Source organism: Toxotes jaculatrix, chromosome 21, assembly GCF_017976425.1.
Source record: "Toxotes jaculatrix isolate fToxJac2 chromosome 21, fToxJac2.pri, whole genome shotgun sequence".
Lineage (NCBI taxonomy): Eukaryota > Metazoa > Chordata > Actinopteri > Toxotidae > Toxotes > Toxotes jaculatrix.
The window spans coordinates 3,999,449-4,020,989 of record NC_054414.1 but is presented as its reverse complement, the minus strand read 5'-3'; the positions used below and the strand labels follow the sequence as shown (position 1 = coordinate 4,020,989).

General features: G+C 43.6%; 1 protein-coding gene across 1 annotated transcript; it reads left to right on the top strand.

Moving 5' to 3' along the window:
• The first annotated feature begins 1,088 nt into the window (after positions 1-1,088).
• Positions 1,089-19,843, top strand: LOC121175608 (transmembrane protein 94-like). Its single transcript, XM_041029417.1, has 20 exons — positions 1,089-1,173; positions 6,541-6,620; positions 7,061-7,177; positions 10,657-10,812; positions 10,919-11,140; positions 11,282-11,594; positions 12,679-12,852; positions 13,096-13,198; positions 13,545-13,744; positions 13,855-14,036; positions 14,403-14,502; positions 14,782-14,890; positions 15,373-15,562; positions 15,652-15,729; positions 15,906-15,991; positions 16,066-16,147; positions 16,526-16,686; positions 16,810-16,904; positions 17,051-17,144; positions 19,811-19,843. The coding sequence occupies exons 1-20, from the start codon at positions 1,089-1,091 to the stop codon at positions 19,827-19,829; spliced, it is 2,646 nt and encodes an 881-aa protein (XP_040885351.1). The 3' UTR covers positions 19,830-19,843.
• Positions 19,844-21,541: the final 1,698 nt, after the last annotated feature.

Sequence of the window (21,541 nt, the reverse complement as noted above, 5' to 3'; positions counted from 1 at the left end):
TTTTGAGGTCTTTATTATGTGTGTAAAAGTCCAAATAAACTCTGTTGTGTTGTCTCTTTTGATATTTCTTAACTCTTTTGCAGACACATTTCCCAATGAGGACTGTTGAATGGATTTGACAGTTTTACTGTGCATGAACTGAAACAATAAGACATGCCTCATGAACCTTAAACACTAATAAAAGTAAAATCAAGTGAGCTCTTCCTACTGAGAGCTCACTCTGTGTGTATGTGTGGAGCAAAAACATAACTGGAGATTTTGCTGAGTAGTTGTGATGGGAAGGCCACAGGTGACACACACCTTTGAAGGAAATTTAAGTAGGAAGCTTTTGGTAAACTGTTGATACTACTTCATATTGTAACATGGTTATAATGACCATGTTGGAAGACAATTGACAGAAGATTCACTGGTTGACTTTGCTTTTGAACATACCTTATATAACATCTATATCTATATCTATCTATATCTATATATACCTATATATCTATATATCTATCTATATCTATATCTATATATATATGTTTTTGTGTGTATGCATAAATCTGGCCAATAAAACTGATTCTGATTGAAGTCTTTAATGCATAAAGCCATGGAGTCAGACTGAAAGTGAACCCCTGGTAATCTGTGCTCATTCCAAACACCTGTTCTGTGTTGGACCCCCATTCAGACGTTACTGCTGCTTTATGAGGGCAGTCACCGCAGGTCCCTCCTACCACTTCACTCATTAGTCCCGTCCAATCAGAGTCCAGTTTGAGCCGCGCCAAAACTCAGTCGCACCTGATGCCCATGCGCTAATCAAACCCATGTGACCGGGGAGGAGAGGGCTCAGCCAATAGCAGGGCAGAATCTTATGTTGTGCAGCTTATAAGGCGTTGGGGTAACACTTGCTCGATTTTGCTGTGGAATACAGGATACATCCGTGACATTCTGTTTTGTTGAAGCTCTTTTTCTGGCTATTGGAGTGAACTGAACTCGTTACCTGTAGACAGAAGAAGCCTGTGTGTTCATGTTTAGCGGGTTATTTGTTATTGTGCTTCCTGGTGCACAGTGAAAGCTGTGGCTGAGAGCAGAGAGACGATTCAGGCCTAATGGAGCAGCTCCACTTTGGCTCCAGTGGAGCCCAAGTTCCAGCTCCACTGGAGCTGGAACTTGGGCGTGAGCCCGAGACAGGAGGTTCACTGTCCGTAGCAGTCCAGAGGAAAAATGGCGGACGTGGAGGCCAGGTAAGGCCCACGCAGAACATTTAAAATGCAGAGCTTGAGTTGATTTGTGACCAGAGGCTAACATGTTTGATTATTTGTGTGTGTTTCCGCAGGACGAACGAAGGTATTCAGCGGAGCAGCCGAGACCATTTGGGAGATCTGAGTGTTGAAGTGCAGGCTCGTCTTTAGCTCGGTTGAGATGGGCTTTGTAACCAGTATAGCCGCTTAGGAGTTTGGGACTGGCCAAGTGTTGGCAAGGCTTAGTTGTGGATGGATTCAGTGTGTGGAAGAAACTCGGCCTGCATAGGTTTGGAGCGCGCGTTTGCTTTTGCTGGGCTGTTGCGTCGGTGTTGTCGGTAGGTGGAAGCATATATGCAGTTGTGGTCTGGACATAATTGTGTATATATGGAAGCCTATTGGCAGATAGTAGTGATGGCTCCGGCAACACCGATGCGTCGAGCTCATAGTGCAAAACCCGTGTCGGTGCGCTTGTCGTTTAAAGAAAGTCACATGACTGATATAGGAACTGACACTGACGCGCCAAACTGTTTATAAAGAAGCGCATATGTTAACGGGATGCATCTGCCAAAAGAATCTCTGATCTTTTGCGGTTCATTGTCAAATTAATCAACAATTATGGAGCAGCCTCAAGCCAAAAGAAAGGTTTCCACCGTGTGGGACCATTTTGATCTCATATCGGATCCTCATCTGTTCCGTGTGAGCGGGTGTTTTCTACAGCTGGAGAAGTTGTATCAAAAAAGTGTAACAGACTGAATTTCAAAACGTTATTTTTTGAATAAAAATTTGTTAATAAAAAGAAAATCCCAGTCCACAAGCATCCTCATTCACAACACGTTCACTTAGATTTTCATGTTATGATACATGTTCACATTATTTATTGACTGTATCTAAAAATATCAAAGATATTTTAAATTTAAATGAAGATATGAAAAAATACAATATAAAATACAATGACTTAAATTATATTATTGTATATACTAGGTTATCAAATCAGTGTCATTTGAGTCTGTCAACTAGGTTGCCTGTAGGGATTTTTAAGGTCCAGCAGGTGTCAGTATTCAGTGACACAGGATCGACACAATATCAATACAGTTTGACAATGTGTCATGACGCCTCATCTACCCATCACTAGCAGATAGTGTTGGCAGCATGGGTTGAGTTGCATGTCTTGTTGCCAGGCTTAATTGTTCAGCAGTGTGGATGAGGCCATGGCCAGTGTGGGCTCTCAGCTGCACCTTGAAGTGTTGCTGAATGTTGAAAATTCCAGGTTAAATATCCAAAGCCTGTGTGTTTGCATGTGCCTTCTCTGCAGGAAGGATGAGCTGCTCTAGAGAATCATCAGAGGGTAAGAGAATTCAGAGTCAGAGAACTTTATTGTCATTCCTTCTACGTTCAGGTACGTATTAGGAACGAGATTACGTTGCACCAGCTCAGGAGATCACAGTAGAAAGGTACAGAAAAATAAATTACCATAAAAATAAGGATAAAAATAACATAAAAAAAAGGACACAAAGTATTTACAAATAACAAAGTATTTTCAGCGAGATTGTGCGTAGAATATACATATATATATATATATATATATATATATATATATATATATATATATATATATATATATATATATACACACACACACACACAGATATGTCTATATCTTTCCAAATAAAGCACATAAGTCAACATTGCTCAGTGTTTCTACATTTAAACATGTATTTGTGTGTGGAGCCCAGGTACGCCCCCTGCTGCCTGTGGAAGTGTTGTAAGATGTTTTAACTTCCAGAGTTTGACTTGCCTAGCACCTGTGGCTAATGTTGAGTGTGTTTCTTTGTGTGTTGTGCAGGATGGAGGAGCTGCTGATCCAGAGAGTCATGAGGATGAATGTTGGCCAATACTGCTCAGTGTTTCTACACTGAAGGATTCATTTGTGTACACTCCCCAGCAACCGTGTGTGCCCATCAGCAGGTAGTGTTGGAAGCACAGGCTGTGTTGTGTAGTTTAGTGTTGTCAGGCTTAGTTGTGGGTATTTGTCACTATATGGATGGCACTGGGGTCAGTGTGGGTTTAGTGTGTGTGAGACATAGTTGCTGCTTGATGGAGAATAAAACTTATGCATGCATTAATGTCTCCTCCTTTCTTTCTGTGTGCAGCTGCTTGTGGCTGAGTGGCCATCCAACTTTGAGGCCATGGGCAATGTGGAGCTCAGGTAAGGCCCCTGCTGCAGCTGGAAGTCAAGCAAAATATTACAAGTTCAAGGACTGACTTGATTAGTATCCAAAACCAATGTCTTTGTATTTTTTCAACAGGAGGGAGGAGCTGAGTGAGAGAGAGAGAGAGAGAGAGAGAGTGCTAGGGTGAGTGATGGAAGTGCAGGCCTGTCTTCAGCTCAGTTTAGATGGGCTTTGTTCTGTATCCAGGTGCATTGGAGTTTGGGTCTGGCTGAGTATTGTCAGGGCTCAGTTGTGGATGGATTCAGTGTGTGTGAAAAGCATTGAGGTCGGTGTAGGTTTACAGTGTTTATGCTTGTGTCAGTGTCGTCTGTAGGTGGAAGCATATATGCAGTTGTGATCTGGACACAACTGTGTATATGTGAAAGCCTATGAGTGTGTAGCTCTGTGTTGTGTATGTGGCTGTGGGTAGTTGTGTATGTGGCTGTGGGTAGTTGTCAATGTGTGGAGGTCGCATGGGTCAGTGTGTGTGTGTGTGTGTGTGTGTTAGATGTAGTTGGCTCTTGATGTAGAAGCTGCCAATAGTTGTGTATTGTTGATGGAGCTGTGTGGCTCGGTGTTTAGGTGCTGTGCTTGGGCCTGTAGGTGTGAGTCTGTGTGTGGCTGTGTTTAACAGGTTCTGGTGGAGTCGGGCTCCAATTGTGGCGTGGGTCTGCAGGTTTGTCTTGATGAAGATTGGCATGAAGGTCATGGAGGAGGTCACAGTCAAAGTGGAGCTCAGGTAGGCCTCCTGCTGCATCTGGAGGTTTTGCTAAATGTTTCAAAATGCAAGGTTAGACTTTCTTTCTCCCTGTGGCTCATGTTTACTTTCTTTGTGCAGGATGGAGCAGCTGATGGAGAGGACCACGAGAGACAAGGTAAGAGCAAGCATGTTGCTCAACATCGCTCAGTCTTTTTTTTTTTTTTTCTTTTTTTTAAACACTTAGGGGTTCATTTGTGTCTCACTGTCTCTGTTTCTGTCTTTAATTCAGGAAGTGTTGGATCAGAGACAGTTGGTGTGTGTCCTGGGACATGAAGAGGAAGAATTGTATAGAGCTTTGTCTCCTGTTGGTGTTGCGGACAGTGTGTTTGCAAATAAAGGATTGATTTGTACCCAGTGGCAGTTGTCTGTTGGTTGTGCTTACTTTGTGATGTACACACTGATTTCAAGGCTGCATGGACCTTGGAGAATGTGTCATGTTTAAACTTGACTGGCTCCACACTTTAGGTTAACATTTCAATGTTAGGTTTAAGACTTTTAGCTAATTCTTTGTTTAAATGGTTAGAGTCATCTGTGAGGACTGTCAGAGAGTAAATGTAATTGTAACATTTTCAGTTGTAGGTAACAGAAAATTTTTAGACAAATAGTTAATATGTAGATGAAACAGCGCAGGCTGTGCTGTGTGGATGTCAGATTCTCAGGCTTTAAACTGTGAGGTGTTAGATGCACCACTTAGACTTGATAGAGTTTTAAAAACTCTGTCCTTTTCTTGTTTAAACAGACCAAACCTATGTTAGAGAGCTGTATGTTTTGGCTGTTGGCCTGTGGTGTCTGGGTGCCATCGTGTAAGAGTTTAAACTGTGAGCTGTTGGATGCAATAGTAAGACTTATAGGTAACCATTAGCTGTACCACTTTGACTTTAGACATGAATTAAATAAGTAGATGTGTGTGTAATAGTTGGCTTTATATGTCTGACTTGTTTGGTATGACCACATGTATGTTAGAGTTTGGCACTGTGACTTTTAGACTGTGGTGTGTGGACGCCAGGCTGAGTTTAAACCCAGATGTGACAGAGTGACAGATGTTCAGTGTTTTTACACATATCCATTAATGTCTCTCTCTTTCCAGGTGTATGTGGCTGAGTGGGGCTCCAACATCCAAGTTGGATGAGGCCATATCCAGGGTGGAGCTCAGGTACGCCCCCTGCTGAATGTGGAAGTGTAGCAGAATGTTTCAAATAGGTTTGACTGTTTGTACCTGGATCTGATGTAGAGTGTGTTTGTCCTGTGCAGGATGGAGGAGCTGATCCAGAGGACCATGAGAAACAAGGTGAGAGAGAGCATGTTGGTCAGTGTTTCTGCAGATATGCATGCATTCATTTCTCTGTGTGTGTCTGAGTGTGTGAGCATACACAACACATACAGCTGTTATGTGCCTGGATGGCCTGTGTGTGTGTTTTTTTCCTCTTTCTCCTCCCCTGCCCTGCTTCACAGTGTTCCAGTGCAGATTGCCTTTTTCCTCTGGTGGCATCAGGCAGTAGAGTAAGTGTGGTGGGTGTTTGTGGACAGGTGAGTTTGGGGGACCCTGTACATTTAGCAGCATGTAGGAATTATTGTTGTATAAACACACTAGGGTTATTGGTTGGTGCCACCCCCCTGTATTTTGTTCTCTTTATCTTTTTAGCGAGCTCAGCCAGGTCTTTTGTTTCCTTTGTTTTCTCAGGTAGTCAGTAATCTAGGCCTGGTTTTATTGGAACTTTTTTGGTTTTGTTTGGCACAACCACTGGTCCACATCTCCCCCACTTTTTCCATTTTGTTCCATTTTGATGTTTTCAAATAAACTAACTGTAATGATGCCACCTACACTGACTCTGTTCATTTGCTTTGGTTGCTTGTGTTACAGACCTGAAATCCCGAGCTTCCACCAACTAAGGTTTTTACACAAGTGGGGTCTCCTCAGGGATACTTTTTCCCAGGGTCAATACAAACCAACCAAAGAATTTTCAAGAGTCCTTGTAGTTTGGTATTTGTGTAAGAAGGATGTTTGACTTGCAGAACTTCATTGATAATCCTTGCATTGAAAAAGTTCATTCATGTGGTAAAGATGATTTGCTTTGTATAACAGCTCATTATGGCATCCCTGTCCAGAAAACTAGTCTTAAAAAGCAAATTCAAAACACAATAGTGGAAAAACTTGCTGAGTTGAAGGTTCTGCTTGTTCCTATTAACCCTGTTTCAGCTGAGTTAGGGGAGGAAGTTGTTGGTCCAAGTGTTTCCTCTCTTTCTGATGGTAAAAGGGAACAGGCTGTACATGATACACTCCGAGGTGCTAGGATTGAGAGTGAAGCTGTTCCAGCCACTTTTCCTCGCTTTGACCCTTTTTCCCCAGGGTCGTCTGGCTCCAGTTCAGATGCAAGGATCAAGGTCACAATCGCTCGTCTCCAGCTGGAGGCACAGGAAAAGGAGAGGGTACGTAGAGCGGATTATGACCTTAGACTACAAGTTTGCAAGTTGGAGATAGAGGCTGAAAAAGAGATTAAGTTACGCCAGCTTGAATTGGAGGCCATGAAAATTTCTTCTGTACAGATTTCACAAGGGTCTGACAATTCTGTATCTCCACTGGTCCTGACAAAGCCAAGCTTTGATGTGAGTAGGAATATATCCTTGGTGCCCACATTTTGGGAGGCGGAGGTTGACTCCTGTTTTACAGCATTTGAGAGGATTGCTACAGCACTAAAGTGGCCTGAGGAGATGTGGCCTGTCCTGCTTCATTGCAAGCTCATAGGTAAGGCACAGGAGGTTGTGTCTTCCTTGTCGTTAACAGATAGCTTGTGTTATAATGTGCTTAAAGAATCCATACTGCGTGCTTATGAGCTGGTGATAAAATGTGTTTTTATCTTCTGTCCCAGACAAAGTTCCTATGTCACGCCCAGTGGGGTCTAGTTCTGGTCACCCTCCTGTTGAAAAGGTTGAAAAGGCTAGGGGTCCATGGTCACCTCCCCGTGTACATCCTGAGTGCTTCTACTGTCAGAAAAAAGCTCACTTGATAGCTGATTGCCTATCACTAAAGCATAAACAACCCTCTAATCTCCAACAGCATGAGGCTGTCGGACGTCCACGTCCAGACAGCAGTTGAGGACAACAAGCCTGACCCCTGTTTTAAGCCTTTAATTTCTGAGGGCTTTGTTTCATTAAGTGGGGATCCAAAAGATCAGCAGCCAGTAAAAATCCTGACACAGGGTTAGGGTTAGGGTGACCTTACAGGTTGTTGTCCCTACAGTCTACCACACACAGGTACTCTCTTTAGCTCATGACCACTCTTGGTCAGGACACATGGGCATTACAAAAATTTATCACAGAGTCCTTAAACATTTCTTTTGGCCAGGACTCAAGTCTGATGTTGTTAACTATTGTTGTTCCTGCCATGTATACCAGGTTGTTGGCAAACCAAACCAGGTGATCCCCCTGCTCCCTTGCATCCCATTCCAGTGACAGGTGAGCCGTTTGATAAAGTCCTCACTGATTGTGTGGGTCCACTGCCAAAAACTAAAGCTGGGAATCAACCATTATGTGTGCCTCCACTATTGGAGGCACACATCATTTTTTTTATTGTTTTTTTATTGTTGTTTTTTTTGTTGTTGTTCCTTTGTGTTCAGCAGGTAGCTGCATCTGGCTGAGTGGGACTCCAACTTAGATGAGTCTTTTGAGGCTTTTGCTGCAGGTGGGCAGAGCTGATCCAGAGGACCCTTTGAGACCAGGTGCATGAAGGCCACATTGTGCAGTGTTTCTACCAGTATGCATGCATCCATGTCTGAGTGAGAGAATGTTTGTATTAAAATCAGAAAGAAGGAAGTGCCTGCTTTTGTCTTTAATGCACTTTAGATGGGACTTAGATTAGTTGGGGGGGCACTGGGGTCCAACTAGGTTTAGAGTAGGGGTGTGCCCGATTTATAGATTAATCGTGACGCGACACTTGACGATTCAGAATCGATTCATAAATGTTCAAAAATCGATTCTTTTAATAACGGAAGGAAAATGCAGCGGTCGGAACGAAAAAAAAGTAGCGCGTGCCCCCCGGACATATTATAGGGCCCTGTGATTTCCGCGATCACTGAATCGCGGAATTGGATTAAAACCTATTAATCTATTAAATCTGAATCTATTTTTAACGCGGAATATCGCGGAATTTGACATAATTTGAGTGCAATGCTGTTTTCGTGTGGAAGAGGAACGTGTGTCAGGGGAAAACTGCACGGAGGGAAGCAAATCTGGGTGGCACAACAAGCCCCTTCCACAGACTAAGCCCGCCCCCTTCAAAACAATTCAAGCATGGCGAAGCGGCTGCCTACGGCTCTGTGTTCGTCGGCGAAAAAACTGCGAAACTCGACGCGAACTGCTCGGCTCTGTACTGAGGGGTTAGCGTCGAGTGTTGCATATTCTGTCAACACTGTTGACTGGAAACGTAAGAATACGTGCAGTGACCGGATAGTGTCCAAAATCCTTATAAGAAACAATCTGACTGACATGCACATACAATAAGATTTAAAAGGATTACTTTCTGGACATGTAAATCAAGATATCAGATTGTAATAGAAGTGGAAATATTGTCAATTTCCTTTCCCTATTTTTTCTTTTCTTTTTTTAACAGATATTTTTTTCATGTACATGTTCATAATAAAATAATCAAATAAGAATCATGTCAGTACAGCCACATAATATATATTTTTAGTATTATTATTATTGTTTTTAGAGAGATAAACGTGTTTTACTTCAATGAATCGATATGTAAAAATATACATTATTTTACAAGTAACTGAGAAAAGAAACATTCTATGTGGGGAAAAAAAGATTAATCGAGATGCATCGATAATCGGGGAATAATCGAATCGTAGCACTGTGAATCGTAATCGAATCGTGAGGTGACTGAGATGGCACACCCCTAGTTTAGAGTGTATGTTTGCTATTTCCAGGCTGTTGCACCAGTGTTGGTATGTGGAAGCACATTATGCAGTTGGGATCCGGACACAGCTGTATATGTGTGGAAGCCCATCAGCAGGTAGTGTTGGAAGCACAGGCTCTGTTGTGTAGTTTAGTGTTGTCAGGCTTAGTTGTGGCTATTTGTCACTATATGGATGGCACTGGGGTCAGTGTGGGTTTAGTGTGTGTGAGACATAGTTGCTGCTTGATGGAGAGTAAAACTTATGCATGCATTAATGTCTCCTTCTTTCTTTCTGTGTGCAGCTGCTTGTGGCTGAGTGGCCATCCAACTTTGAGGCCATGGGCAATGTGGAGCTCAGGTAAGGCCCCTGCTGCAGCTGGAAGTCAAGCAAAATATTACAAGTTCAAGGACTGACTTGATTAGTATCCAAAACCAATGTCTTTGTGTTTTTCAGCAGGAGGGAGGAGCTGAGTGAGAGGACCATTTGAGACCAGGTGAGCAAGAGCCACATTGTAGTGTTTCTACACTTATACATGCACTAATTTTAGTGAGTGAGTGTGTGTTGTAGGTGTATGTGAGGTGGAGCCAGTGAAGGTGCTGCTGGTGAGGAAAGAGCGCCATCGTGTGGGAGTGAGGGACACACTGCAATTGTTCGTGTGTTGTCAGAGCTCTTTGTGGTAAGTGGATAAAAATGATGAAAGATGGCAGAGCTTATTTGGAGGGTCATGAGAGACCAGGTGAGACGTTGCATGTTGGTTAACATTGTTTAGTGTTTCTACACATGCAAGCATTCATTTCTGTGTGTGTGTGTGTGTGTGTGTGAGAGAGAGAGAGAGAGCTAGGGTGAGTGTTGGAAGTGCAGGCCTGTCTTCAGCTCAGTTTAGATGGGCTTTGTTCTGTATCCAGGTGCATTGGAGTTTGGGTCTGGCTGAGTATTGTCAGGGCTCAGTTGTGGATGGATTCAGTGTGTGTGAAAAGCATTGAGGTCAGTGTAAGTTTAGAGTCTTTGTTTGTGTCAGTGTCGTCTGTAGGTGGAAGCATACAGACATTTATCTGTTTTAGAGCTGGTTTGGGCTTTTTAGGCAGAGCTATAAATTCAGCTTCTTCCTTATTACTTCAAGCTATTTTTTTTTACATTTTAATTATTGTCACTTTATTTATGACCAATGACTTATGACTAATAGGTATGAATTTTATGCATTTATTTATTCAGACATGTTTATCCTCTCTAGTATATTGTATTAAGAGGCTCTCTTGCTTACTATATATATCTGAGTGTGTATATGCACTCATTTATGCAGGAGATGCTACGTTGTGTGTGGAGACACCTGGTTGGCGTCTTAAAGGGAGAGTCTCAGACACTGTGCTACACTTCCAGCCTTTTACACACTCTACCATTGACTGGTGTAGCCCACGGCAACATTTGGGCCATAAAAAGCCAGAAACCCTCATTATGCCCATAGACATGGAAACCATTTTATAGACTTGTTGCTGAGTGGACAGTATGTGTCTAATTTGCAGATATTGTGTGTGTATGTGTAGGTGCTGTGTTGTGTGGACAAACAGGGTATCCTGTCGTGGCCTAACCCCAGTCCAGAGACCGTGCTGTTCTTCAGCGGACGGGTCGAACCACCTCACAACAGCCAGGATGATCTCAGAGACGACCTGTCCGTCAACTCCTACTGCCGAATGGAGACGGATGACGACAGGGATGAGTTGTGTGTTTGTGTTTTCTCTGGCACCTTTTAGCCTCACCAGCAGCCCCAATTCACCACCTGATAAGGCACAGTGTTGTATCCACTCCTGACTAACTGTGACTGCTGTACAGGCCCAGGAGGGGCAGGCTCTGCTCTGTCTACCGGCAGAGTCCTCCACCCAGCTGGGGGAGGGGCCCGAGCCGAGCGAGACCTCACACGACAGCATTCGCTCATCTGACACGGCCCGGCTTCGGCGTTCCTGCCAGCCTGCACACAGTCGCACCAAACACCACTCTGGATCCAACGTGAGCTTCAGCCACGACACTGAGGGAGGCGAGGACGACCAGGCCCAGGTAAAGCTTAGACCTGAAACTGTACCAGCCGTTGTGAAAATAGGAAACATGCTATTGATTCAGTAAGCTGATGTAACTTTAATATTCCTGCTATGTTGTGATGGGTTGGTCTTTTCATTTCTGCCCCTTATTTGTCTCCAGGACTTTGCAATGGGCTGCCCAGAGGCAGAGGCAGAGGACTTTGTGTGTGACTACCACCTGGAGATGCTGAGCCTGTCACAGGACCAGCAGAACCCAACCAGCATCCAGTTTGATCATCTCTCCTGGCAGTGCCACCTGCCCTCCCTCAAGCCACTGGGCCTCAACATCATGCTGAACCTCTGCAACGCCAGCGTCACCCAGCAGCTCTGCCGCTTCTCTGACCACCTGTCCAACCTGGCTCTGCAGGAGAGCCACGGCTCTGTACTGCCTGTCTACGTACCCTGGGGACTCTGTGAGCTCTCCAGGCTCATAGGTGAGCTTGGAATGATGGTGCTGCTTTGACATCTGGTTGGTTTAGAGCCACCTTTTAATACCATGACCTAGTTTGTCTCATAGTTTGGCTTTTTGTTAGGTCATTTGAGAACACAGTGATCAGAGGTTCAGAGGATTTTTCTTCAGAGGTAAAAGCTGATCTGGCTTTCATCCCACTCAGCATGAACTCCAGATTACATTTTACCCCAGAATAAAGTCCTTGCATAGATTACATTTCCGAGCACTGTGAGAAGATCTATTTCTCACATGGTCTTCATGATAAATTAAGGCTACAAGCAAGTTGCTGCTATGTTGGATTGATGGACTGGAGTGGGAGTACTGCACCTGGCTGAACTGCAAGTCAACCATAATTAAAAAATGGCCCTGAAGGGCCCTTCCTATAGCGAGCTGCGAGTTCCTGCTCAAATCCAGTTTGCTGTCCAAGTGGACACCCAGGTATTTGTTCTCGTGTACCACCTCCACCATCTGTCCCCTAATGAAAAGAGGAGTAGCAGGAGTCCTGGGTCTCCTGAAGTCCTCCACCAGCTGCTTTGTTTTGCTGATGCTGAGCTGCAGGTGGTTCAGCTCACACCAGTCCACAAAACCAGCCACCGCCCTCTGGTGACACATCCTCCCCCCTGATGCATCCAGCAGCTGCAGAGATCTGAGAGCTTCTGTAGGTGGCAGGTCAGAATTCCGTACCTGAAGTCAGGGACAGGGTAAAGGGGACAGGACAGTCCCCTGTGGAGCTCCCGTCAGCAGTGGCTGTAAGCAGCAGGTTGTAGCAATCACAATCATAGGTTTAAACAGCTGAGACTCAGCGTCTGTCCCACTCCTCACCAGATGATGGCAGTGATGTGCAGAGTTGTTGTTGGCCAGTAAAGACATTCAGCCATTTCCCAATGTTGAGGTGTTTCACTGTAGGCAGAGGCTCCGGGTTGGTGTGAAACATCATTTAAACTGATCATCAGTATCAGATGATGTGCTGTTTGTGGGAAGAAAGAGAAGTTTTCAGAACCAAATTAGATCATGTCTTATTATCTATTACCCTCATCTTTTCCTTTCTGTGTCTGTTTGTGTGTCAGGATTCACTCCCGGTGCAAGGGAGCTGTTCAAACAGGAGAACCACTTGGCTCTGTACCAGCTGCCATCTGGAGAGAAAACCAAGGAGTTAACCTCCCGCCACCTTCATTACTTCACCAAACGCCAGCCTCCCATGTCCCACCTCATCTCTCTGTTCGTACGAGACTCCTCCTCCAGTAAGTCTATACACACTTCAGTCAACCTGTGTCGTTCTACTGCTCTGTTTTCTTTTATTTTACAGTTTTTAATGAAAAGAGCTGATTTTTTTCTTATATGTACTTGGTGCATTTTGCTGTTACTTGTCCTTTGTCTGTCTCTTCACCAAATAGATGAGCAAGTTAAAAAAAAAAAACGTGTTTGTGTATTTTCATGTCTGCTAATGTTATTCTCACTGTCTTTCTCTAACCTCTCTGTTGTAGATAACATCCAGATGCTGTCACATGGCTCGGCTGACCTCATCCTGGAAGCCTGCACTGACTTCTGGGATGGAACTGATATCTACCCCCTGTCGGGCTCAGACAGGTGCCGTCACACTGATCGCTCTTCTGTGGCTGTAAATCTTGAGTCAGACACAAGTATCAAAGTTTCATAAGCACAGCACAGGTGATATCATCCATATCTACACTCAGCTGCCACTTTATTATCCATGAAGCTCATCATGTTCAGGTTTTCTTCAAACTGTTTTAGAGACGTTGCTTCAACGTTCTGATCATTTTGGAGGCTGCAGTTTGTGATGCTGTTGAACTGTACAGTATATACAGAGGTGTTTCTGTTATTTAACCTGCCCTCACTGATATCAATAGGGTGGACAAAATAATAGAAGCTGCCACCTGAGTGTTTATTTCTACACTCTGCTCTTGTGTTACAGAAAGAAGGTCCTGGACTTCTACCAGCGGGCCTGTCTGTCAGGTTACTGCTCAGCCTTTGCCTACAAACCCATGCAAGTGTCACTGTCAAGCCAACTCAATGGGAAGTGTGTAGAACTGGCCCCCGGTCCCAGCCTCTTCTCTGGAGTGGAGCTGCCCTCCACCAAATACAACTCCTGTAGGAACAGCTGGAGCTCAGATGGTAAGAGTTAGTGACGGAGGGACGGATTAATTCAAGTAATAAAACAGTAATAACACAACTCATTTTCCTGTCTCTTTTGCTTTGATCGTCTTCCCTTGTCATGTGTGCAGAGGGTATAGGTGAGGGGGTGGAGCGTGAGGACTGCGTCCAGGCCCTGAGTGGGCAGATCTTCATGGGAATGGTGTCGTCTCAGTTCCAGGCGAGGCTGGACACAGTCCGGCTTATCGATGCCCTGGTCACAGCTTGCATCCGCTTTGTTTACTTTTCTATGGAGGATGAGCTCCGCAGCAAGGTGAACACACACAAGCTCCAATAAACATTTGATAGTATCTAGTTTATGTTGGATGAAGTGATCAAGGTATAGTACTCTTTCATTTGGACAATAAATGGACTCCTTAATCTGATGTCTCTCTGTGTCTCTGCTGACAGCACATTGTTTTTTCTAGTCCACACTGGGTGAACTGCAACAGGGTAACAATACCTTTTATTAAAACCACTCAAGCTACAATGGAGAAATATCAGTATCTGTTTTTCATGCAGCTGTATAATACAGACAGATTCCTCTGTCTTATGCTTTGGTAACCAGCAGGAAATTGTGCTTTGTTTTGAAATTATTTTACATTAGTCTGAATCATTTTCTCTCCCTGCCCTTTGTCAGGCCAAGCTACCTCGTGGGATCCACCAGGTCCGTCCTCATCTGAAGAACATTGATAATGTGCCTCTTTTGGTGCCACTCTTCACTGACTGCACCCATGACAGTGAGTATTCTTTATGTGTTTTATAGAATGAGTCACTCTGCTTATGGGTAATTCCACTTTTTTGGAAAACTTTTTCATCTTACTTTTTAAAGATGTCCTCTGACTCCATTGTCTTCCTCTGCCCCTCAAGGGTGAAACAGATTCTAATAAGGAAAAGCGATGATTAATAACCAACGAGGCTTATTTCAAGGAAAGAATGAAAGATCTGTGTCTTCGATATACTCAGTGTTTGCTTTAGAGTACTGTAGACATTTACTTACAGTGGAGTTCTCTTCACAGCCATGTGTGAGATGATGAAGATCATGCAGGAGAACAGGGAGGTTACATGCTGTCTGGGAAGCTCCGCCAATTTCCGCATCAGCCGCCTGTTCCTACAGAGTGACATCAGGTATACACTCATTAATGAAGCACATCCTGTTTTTTCAAATTTGAAAATGAATGTTAATGAGACTAGGGCTTGGTTGAAAATAGTTGATTTTCATTTTTATCACAATTAAAACCAGTAAAAATTCTGAAGCAATATTTCTGCTATTAAAAAAATGAAAACTCATAGTAATACTATCTAGCCATGCAGAGAGTTGTAGTCTTGTTTGTCAGGGTTCAGGGATACCTGTCACTGAGATTTCTACTTCCATCCCAAAACTTATTGTCCAGTACAAATGCAATTCCTTTCACCTCCATTGTACTAGCTGGAGACAGATACCTCACTACTAGAGGTAAATGGGAAAATATTTTCTAGTTTGTGTGTACTGACCCTTTAACAGCTTGCCATAGTCCGGCAACATTGTTTTGACTGATTATACAATAATTATGTAACAAACTACTTCTCATTCTCAGTCCACATAATTTTTCATCGTCCTCTCTCCACAGCATCGCTCTGGACCCTCTGTACCCGTCTCAGTGTTTGTGGGAGACGTTTGGCTATGCCACCGGAGGAGGCTTCAACGGAGACGCTGAGGGTCTGTCTCCTCTGAGGCTCTCAGGACAGCTCAACAGTCTGGGCTGCTCTGTCACCTTCCACCAAGGAGAGAGCGTCAGCATGGTCAAGCTCATAGAGCAGGTTGGACACACACACACACACAGATACACTAAGTCAGAACGAGACACTTCTATATGAATTCATTTGCTTTTTGGGTGAATCTTTTCCAGGCGCGACACACGACCTATGGCATCCGCAAATGCTTCCTCTTCCTGCTGCAGTGTCAGCTCAGTCTGGTCATCATCCAGGTGAGAGAGCACTTCACAAACTCAGAGCATGTGGATTTATATGGATTTATATGTACAAATACATTTCTCTGTGTGTATCATTGCTAACAGGCTAAAAGACTAAAGACCTAATTAATATTGTGATGTACATTTCTGAATAAATAAATGAAGGAAGTGCTTCTGGTGTTTGTCCGTAGTTCTTAGCCTGTCTGGCTCAGCTTCCTCCTCCAATGAACACCACTGACATCCTCTGGCTGTCCTGCTTCAGCTGCCCACTTCTAAGGTACACACATAATAAAACACTGTGTTATTTCACTGTGTTTATACATTATAGTAATGGTCCATTTGTGTTCTCAGTGTGTCACTTCTGGGGAAGCCTCCAGACAGTTCAGTCATGGCAGTTGCCACAGGGAAGAACCTAGATTTCATTCCAAGAAAGGTGGGATCCTGCCTCTCAGATCTTCCAAATCTACTCAACCTAGAAGCCTCACTTACTGGATTATTACTGCTAAAGCTTAGACAAACATTTATATAATGTTAATTAGTAGCATTTAGTGTACATACTGTGTAGTGATATAGTGGAAACTTCTTCCAGTCAAATGAAGTCTCTAGAAAAATATTCCAGGAGAAATCTTTCATAAAAGCAGTAATGATAATGATAAATACCACAGACAACAAACAGCTGCTCTTTCTGCACCTTGTGTATTTACTGCATCTACACTTGGGGCCATTGATCAAACATGAATGACTAGTTATGTATACATGTACTTCTGTGTGCTTTTTAATCTCCTTTAAACTGTTACTCCTCTTTGACCAGACCCAGAACTACTTCCTTGGCTGTTTCCTGTTGAAGTTTGCTCTGACAGTGTGTGCCTACCTGTTGGCCTTTGGGTTTACGCTGCAGGAGGTCTGCCTAAGCAGAGGCAACAACACCTTAGCTGACAACACCACCATCACCTGCCACATACTCACAGCCAGGTAAAGAGAAGCACTGTCTCTGTCCCACTGTCCTAAGTACACCAGCTGTACCAGCTGTGAGAACAGACACACTAGAATCGATGAGCTGATGAATGAAGTAACAGTTTTCCTGTGTGACTGCAGCTCTTCAGACGAGGCTCCTCAGTGGTTCAGTGAGCTGTCTAATGGCCTGCTGCTGACTCAGAAGGTCATGGCAGGGTTCCTCGTCTTACACACAGGTAGAAACTCTCTCTGTCATATTGAATACTGTACTGTAAGCTGTGGTCAAGCTTACTCGTGTCTTTTTATATGATTCAAACCAATCCCTTTCTTCTGTTGTTCACATTGTTGTTCACATTCTCTTGTTGCTGACCTTATTTTCCAGTGGTGATCTCCCTCAGCTACGTCCACCGCTCTCAGCCTCTGTGGAGAAAGAGTCCGTTCAGCAATACCTGGTGGTGTCTCACTGTACCTGTGGTGTAAGTTAGCACATCATTTGTATGCTCTATGGTTCATCTGTGTTTAAGCCAGTTTAGCTCTTACATCCTCAACGGTCCTGCTGTAACTGTAAGAGATTTTAATTTAGAACTCTGTGTCAGATATCACCCACTGCAGCACCACACAGAGTCGCTAAGTAGAAAGTTCTAGAGTGATCATCAGAAGAAAGACATCTTCATGTAGCTTGTTCCACAGTTCAGTGACTGACTAATAAAAGTAAAATCAAGTGAGCTCTTCCTACTGAGAGCTCACTCTGTGTGTATGTGTGGAACAAAAACATACCTGGAGATTTTGCTGAGTAGTTGTGATGGGAAGGCCACAGGTGACACACACCTTTGAAGGAACTTTAAGTAGGAAGCTTTTGGTAAACTGTTGATACTACTTCATATTGTAACATGGTTATAATGACCATGTTGGAAGACAATTAACAGCAGATTCACTGGTTGACTTTGTTTGAACATACCTTAAATGACACACACATATATATTGTATATTGTATGTACATATGTATGTAGTTTGCATTATCCAGATTCAGACTGACCCACTGCACTTTTGGTATTTGTGGAAAAAAAGTAGTTGTGTTATTGTTCTGTAGTGCCTGAGAGCAAAGGAAAACCAAAGTCAGATTCCTTGTGTGTATGCATAAATCTGGTCAATAAAACTGATTCTGATTGAAGTCTTTAATGCATAAAGCCATGGAGTCAGACTGAAAGTGAACCCCTGGTAATCTGTGCTCATTCCAAACACCTGTTCTGTGTTGGACCCCCATTCAGACGTTGCTGCTGCTTTATGAGGGCAGTCACCGCAGGTCCCTCCTACCACTTCACCCATTAGTCCCGTCCAATCAGAGTCCAGTTTGAGCCACGCCAAAAATCAGTCGTACCTGTTGCCCATGCGCTAAACAAACCCATGTGACAGGTGAGGGGTGACGCTGGCTCTTTTTCTGGTTAGTGGAGCGAACTGAACTCGTTACCTGTAGACAGAAGAAGCCTGTGTGTTCATGTTTAACGGGTTATTTGTTATTGTACGTTCTGGTGTACAGTGAAAGCTGTGGCTGAGAGCAGAGAGTCGATTCAGAATCAGAATCAGATTTGTTGGCCAAGTTTGTACATACAAACAAGGAATTTGACTCCGGTTTTTCTTGCTCTCATGCAGTACAACAACAAAACAACAACACACAACCAACGGAACAACAATTTTATTTCATTTTATTTATTTATTTATTTATTTTCCCCAGTTACTAATGGTGCAATGGGTCAGTCTGAATGTGGGTAGTGCAAAAAGATAACTATATAACTATTTACATATATATAAATATATATATATTCAGACGATTCAGGCCTGGTGGAGCTAGAACTTAAGCATACACTTATGTATGTGTGAGAGAGATCTGAGTGTTGAAGTGCAGGCTTGTGTCTTTAGCTCGGTTGAGATGGGCTTTGTAATAGTGCTGCACGATTTGATGAAAATGTGCGATTGCGATTATTGTGGACAATATTGCGATTACGATATTCTAAATGAATGGTGTCATGAGTCCACTTGCTTGAATATCAGGGACAACACAGAATAATGATAGTTTGTGTATTTCTCAACTCAAAACATACACGACACACACAAAAATACAAAACCTGAAGATTACAGACTGTTTGTTCCAAATAACTTAATATCAAAAAATAAAAAAAAGTTTGAAAATAAAGATATTTTCAAAATGTATCCGTGATAGTACGTTGTGGTTCTTTCAGGCGGTTTTCAGTTTTATCTTTCACGTTACTTGGTTGGGCTTTTATTTGCATGCGTTCATCGAATTTTTCTGTTGTCTCAAATGTTGATAGAGATTGGTCGTATTACCTGGAGACGTAGCGACTTTAGCTTTGCAGGTTTTACACAGCACTTCTTGCTGTTCAGGGTCGTGATACCTGAATCCAAAGTATCGCCATACAACAGAAGTAGCATTTTTTTTCCCTACCAGCTCTGCTTGTCCCTCATGTTCCTCCTCAGCGTCCATGTCGTTCACTACTGTTTGCTGAAAGCCGGGTAGTCACGTGACCATACCTGCGGCTGCCCACAGCGTGTGGATGTGCCGTCAATTACTCCACATTGGTTTACATTGAACATGACATTAAATCGCAAATCGCAGTCTTTTATGCGCTTACGTAATCGCACAGCGTGACATCGCGATTGCGATTAGATTAATTGTGCAGCACTACTTTGTAACCAGTATAGCCGCTTTGGAGTTTGGGACTGGCCAAGTGTTGGCAAGGCTTAGTTGTGGATGGATTCAGTGTGTGGAAGAAACTCGGGCATCCGTAGTTTTGGAGCGCGCGTTTGCTTTTGCTGGGCCGTTGTGTCGGTGTTGTCTGTAAGTGGAAGCATATATGCAGTTGAGATCTGGACACAACTGTGTATATGTGGAAGCCTATCAGCAGATAGTGTTGGCAGCATGGGTTGAGTTGGGGGTCCTGTTGTCAGGCTTAATTGTGGGTAACTTGGTGTGGATGGCCCTGGGTTGGGTATAGGGTGCGTGTTCAGCAGTGTGGATGAGGCCATGGCCAGTGTGGGCCCTCAGCTGCACCTTGAAGTGTTGCTGAATGTTGAAAATTCTAGTTTTAATATCAAAAGTGTGTGTGTGCATGTGCCTTCTCTGCAGGAAGGATGAGCTGCTCTAGGGAATCACCAGAGGGTAAGAGAAAGCACATAAGTCAACATTGCTCAGTGTTTCTACATTTAAACATGTATTTGTCTGTGTGTGTTTAGCAGGTAGCTGCATCTGGCTGAGTGGGACTCCAGCTTGGATGAGGCCATGGCCAGTGTGGAGCCCAGGTACGCCCCCTGCTGCATGTGGAAATGTTGTAAGATGTTTGACTTGCCTAGCACCTGTGGCTAATGTTGAGTGTGTTTCTTTGTGTGTTGTGCAGGATGGAGGAGCTGCTGATCCAGAGATGAGCAGCTCCTCTTGATCAGCTCCTCTGTAGCATTTGATGCTGCGTGAGCTCTGTCCTTTCTGCAGAAATTGATTACTCTGTAAACCTTATCTTATAATAAAGCATCAAAAGACAATAACTGTCTAAAGAATTCTATTTCACTTCTCATAAGGAGTAAAGTATTTTTCCACCACAAACTTGGTGACGAGGATGAGATTGGACGTGTGATCTGGACTCTGTTGGAAAGACAGAAAAGCCAGCTGCAAAGAAAGATTCCTCCCTGTGGGTGAGAAGCTGTCCTCAGACGGAGCCCGGTCATCGCTCCAATCCCGAAGGATTTAAGGGGAAAGAATCACACACGGTGAGAAGTGTTTTGATGTTGCTTGTGAAAGTTTGCAGAGTTAATCAGGGAATCAAACCGGTATATCTCGCATAAGCACTTGCAGACAGACGTGTCTTGGTTATTATTGTAGTATTTGAGGATTTCTGGTGTATCTGCTTGAAAAAGTGGAGCAGTTTATTCTGTGAATACAAGAGACAAAATAATCAGAGATAAAGGATGGGTAAAAGTCAGAGTAAGGTGAGGTAAGGTGAAGTCCAAAGTGGAGCCAACTCCCAAAATCCTCCCACCAATAATAAAACTGATGATGGAGAAAAATCCTGGAAGCATGAATCAGTTCAAACAATGGGTTGATTTGGGGTTTCCAGGAAATGGCAGCTTTAGCCTGAGACAATTGGATCAATTGAAGACATGTTTGGAGGCAAAAGGAAAAAAAAAGTGCAGAGCAGCATGCAGCGTTGTCCAAACGTAAACCAGAGAAGCATGAACAGTTTAAAGCAGACTGGAAGGCATATAGCATGTGGAGAAAAGAAGCAGAGGAGAGGGAAAGAAGGAGAAGATTAAGAGCACAAACACGAAAAAAGGACAAAAAACAATCTGGACACACTAGCACGTTGTATACTTCTTTGGAGATTGAAAAGAACAAAAAAGCAATGAAAGTGTGGATAGAGGAAGCAGTAGGGAAAAGAAACAAACACAAAAGTACATGACATTCCTTACGGAAAAAAAACTAATACACCTTGTCCTTCTGTTGAGTCAATATGTCAAGGTGGATCGTGACCTCAACTCCTGCCCTCCGACCGCACCTCCACTGCCACATGAGCCTGGTGGGGATCTGGGAACAGGAAGGATCCTCCAGACGTCTAACAGAAACTTCATCACCTCCACCAACATCATCCTCATCCCCTGATTCAACCACATCTAAACCTGATGCTTTACAGACCAGGACTGTGTCACAGCAGAGAGAAGAACTCCCACAGCTGGGTGAGAACACATCTGGCAATAAGGGACAAAGCTTGATTAAATGATCTCAGACAACACGCTGTACATGCTGAGACCACTATCAACAGAGGAGAAAGACAGACAAAGTCAACGAGGACCTACACACAGCAGCCTT

What these genes read in the sequence shown, in the direction of transcription:
- LOC121175608 (XM_041029417.1), top strand. Translation starts at nt 1,089, where the DNA reads ATGGAGCAGCTCCACTTTGGCTCCAGTGGAGCCCAAGTTCCAGCTCCA. An exon ending in AGGCACAGGAAAAGGAGAGG is followed by an intron (nt 6,621 to 7,060) that starts GTACGTAGAGCG and finishes CTTCTGTCCCAG; the next exon opens with ACAAAGTTCCTATGTCACGC. An exon ending in GCGAGGACGACCAGGCCCAG is followed by an intron (nt 11,141 to 11,281) that starts GTAAAGCTTAGA and finishes ATTTGTCTCCAG; the next exon opens with GACTTTGCAATGGGCTGCCC.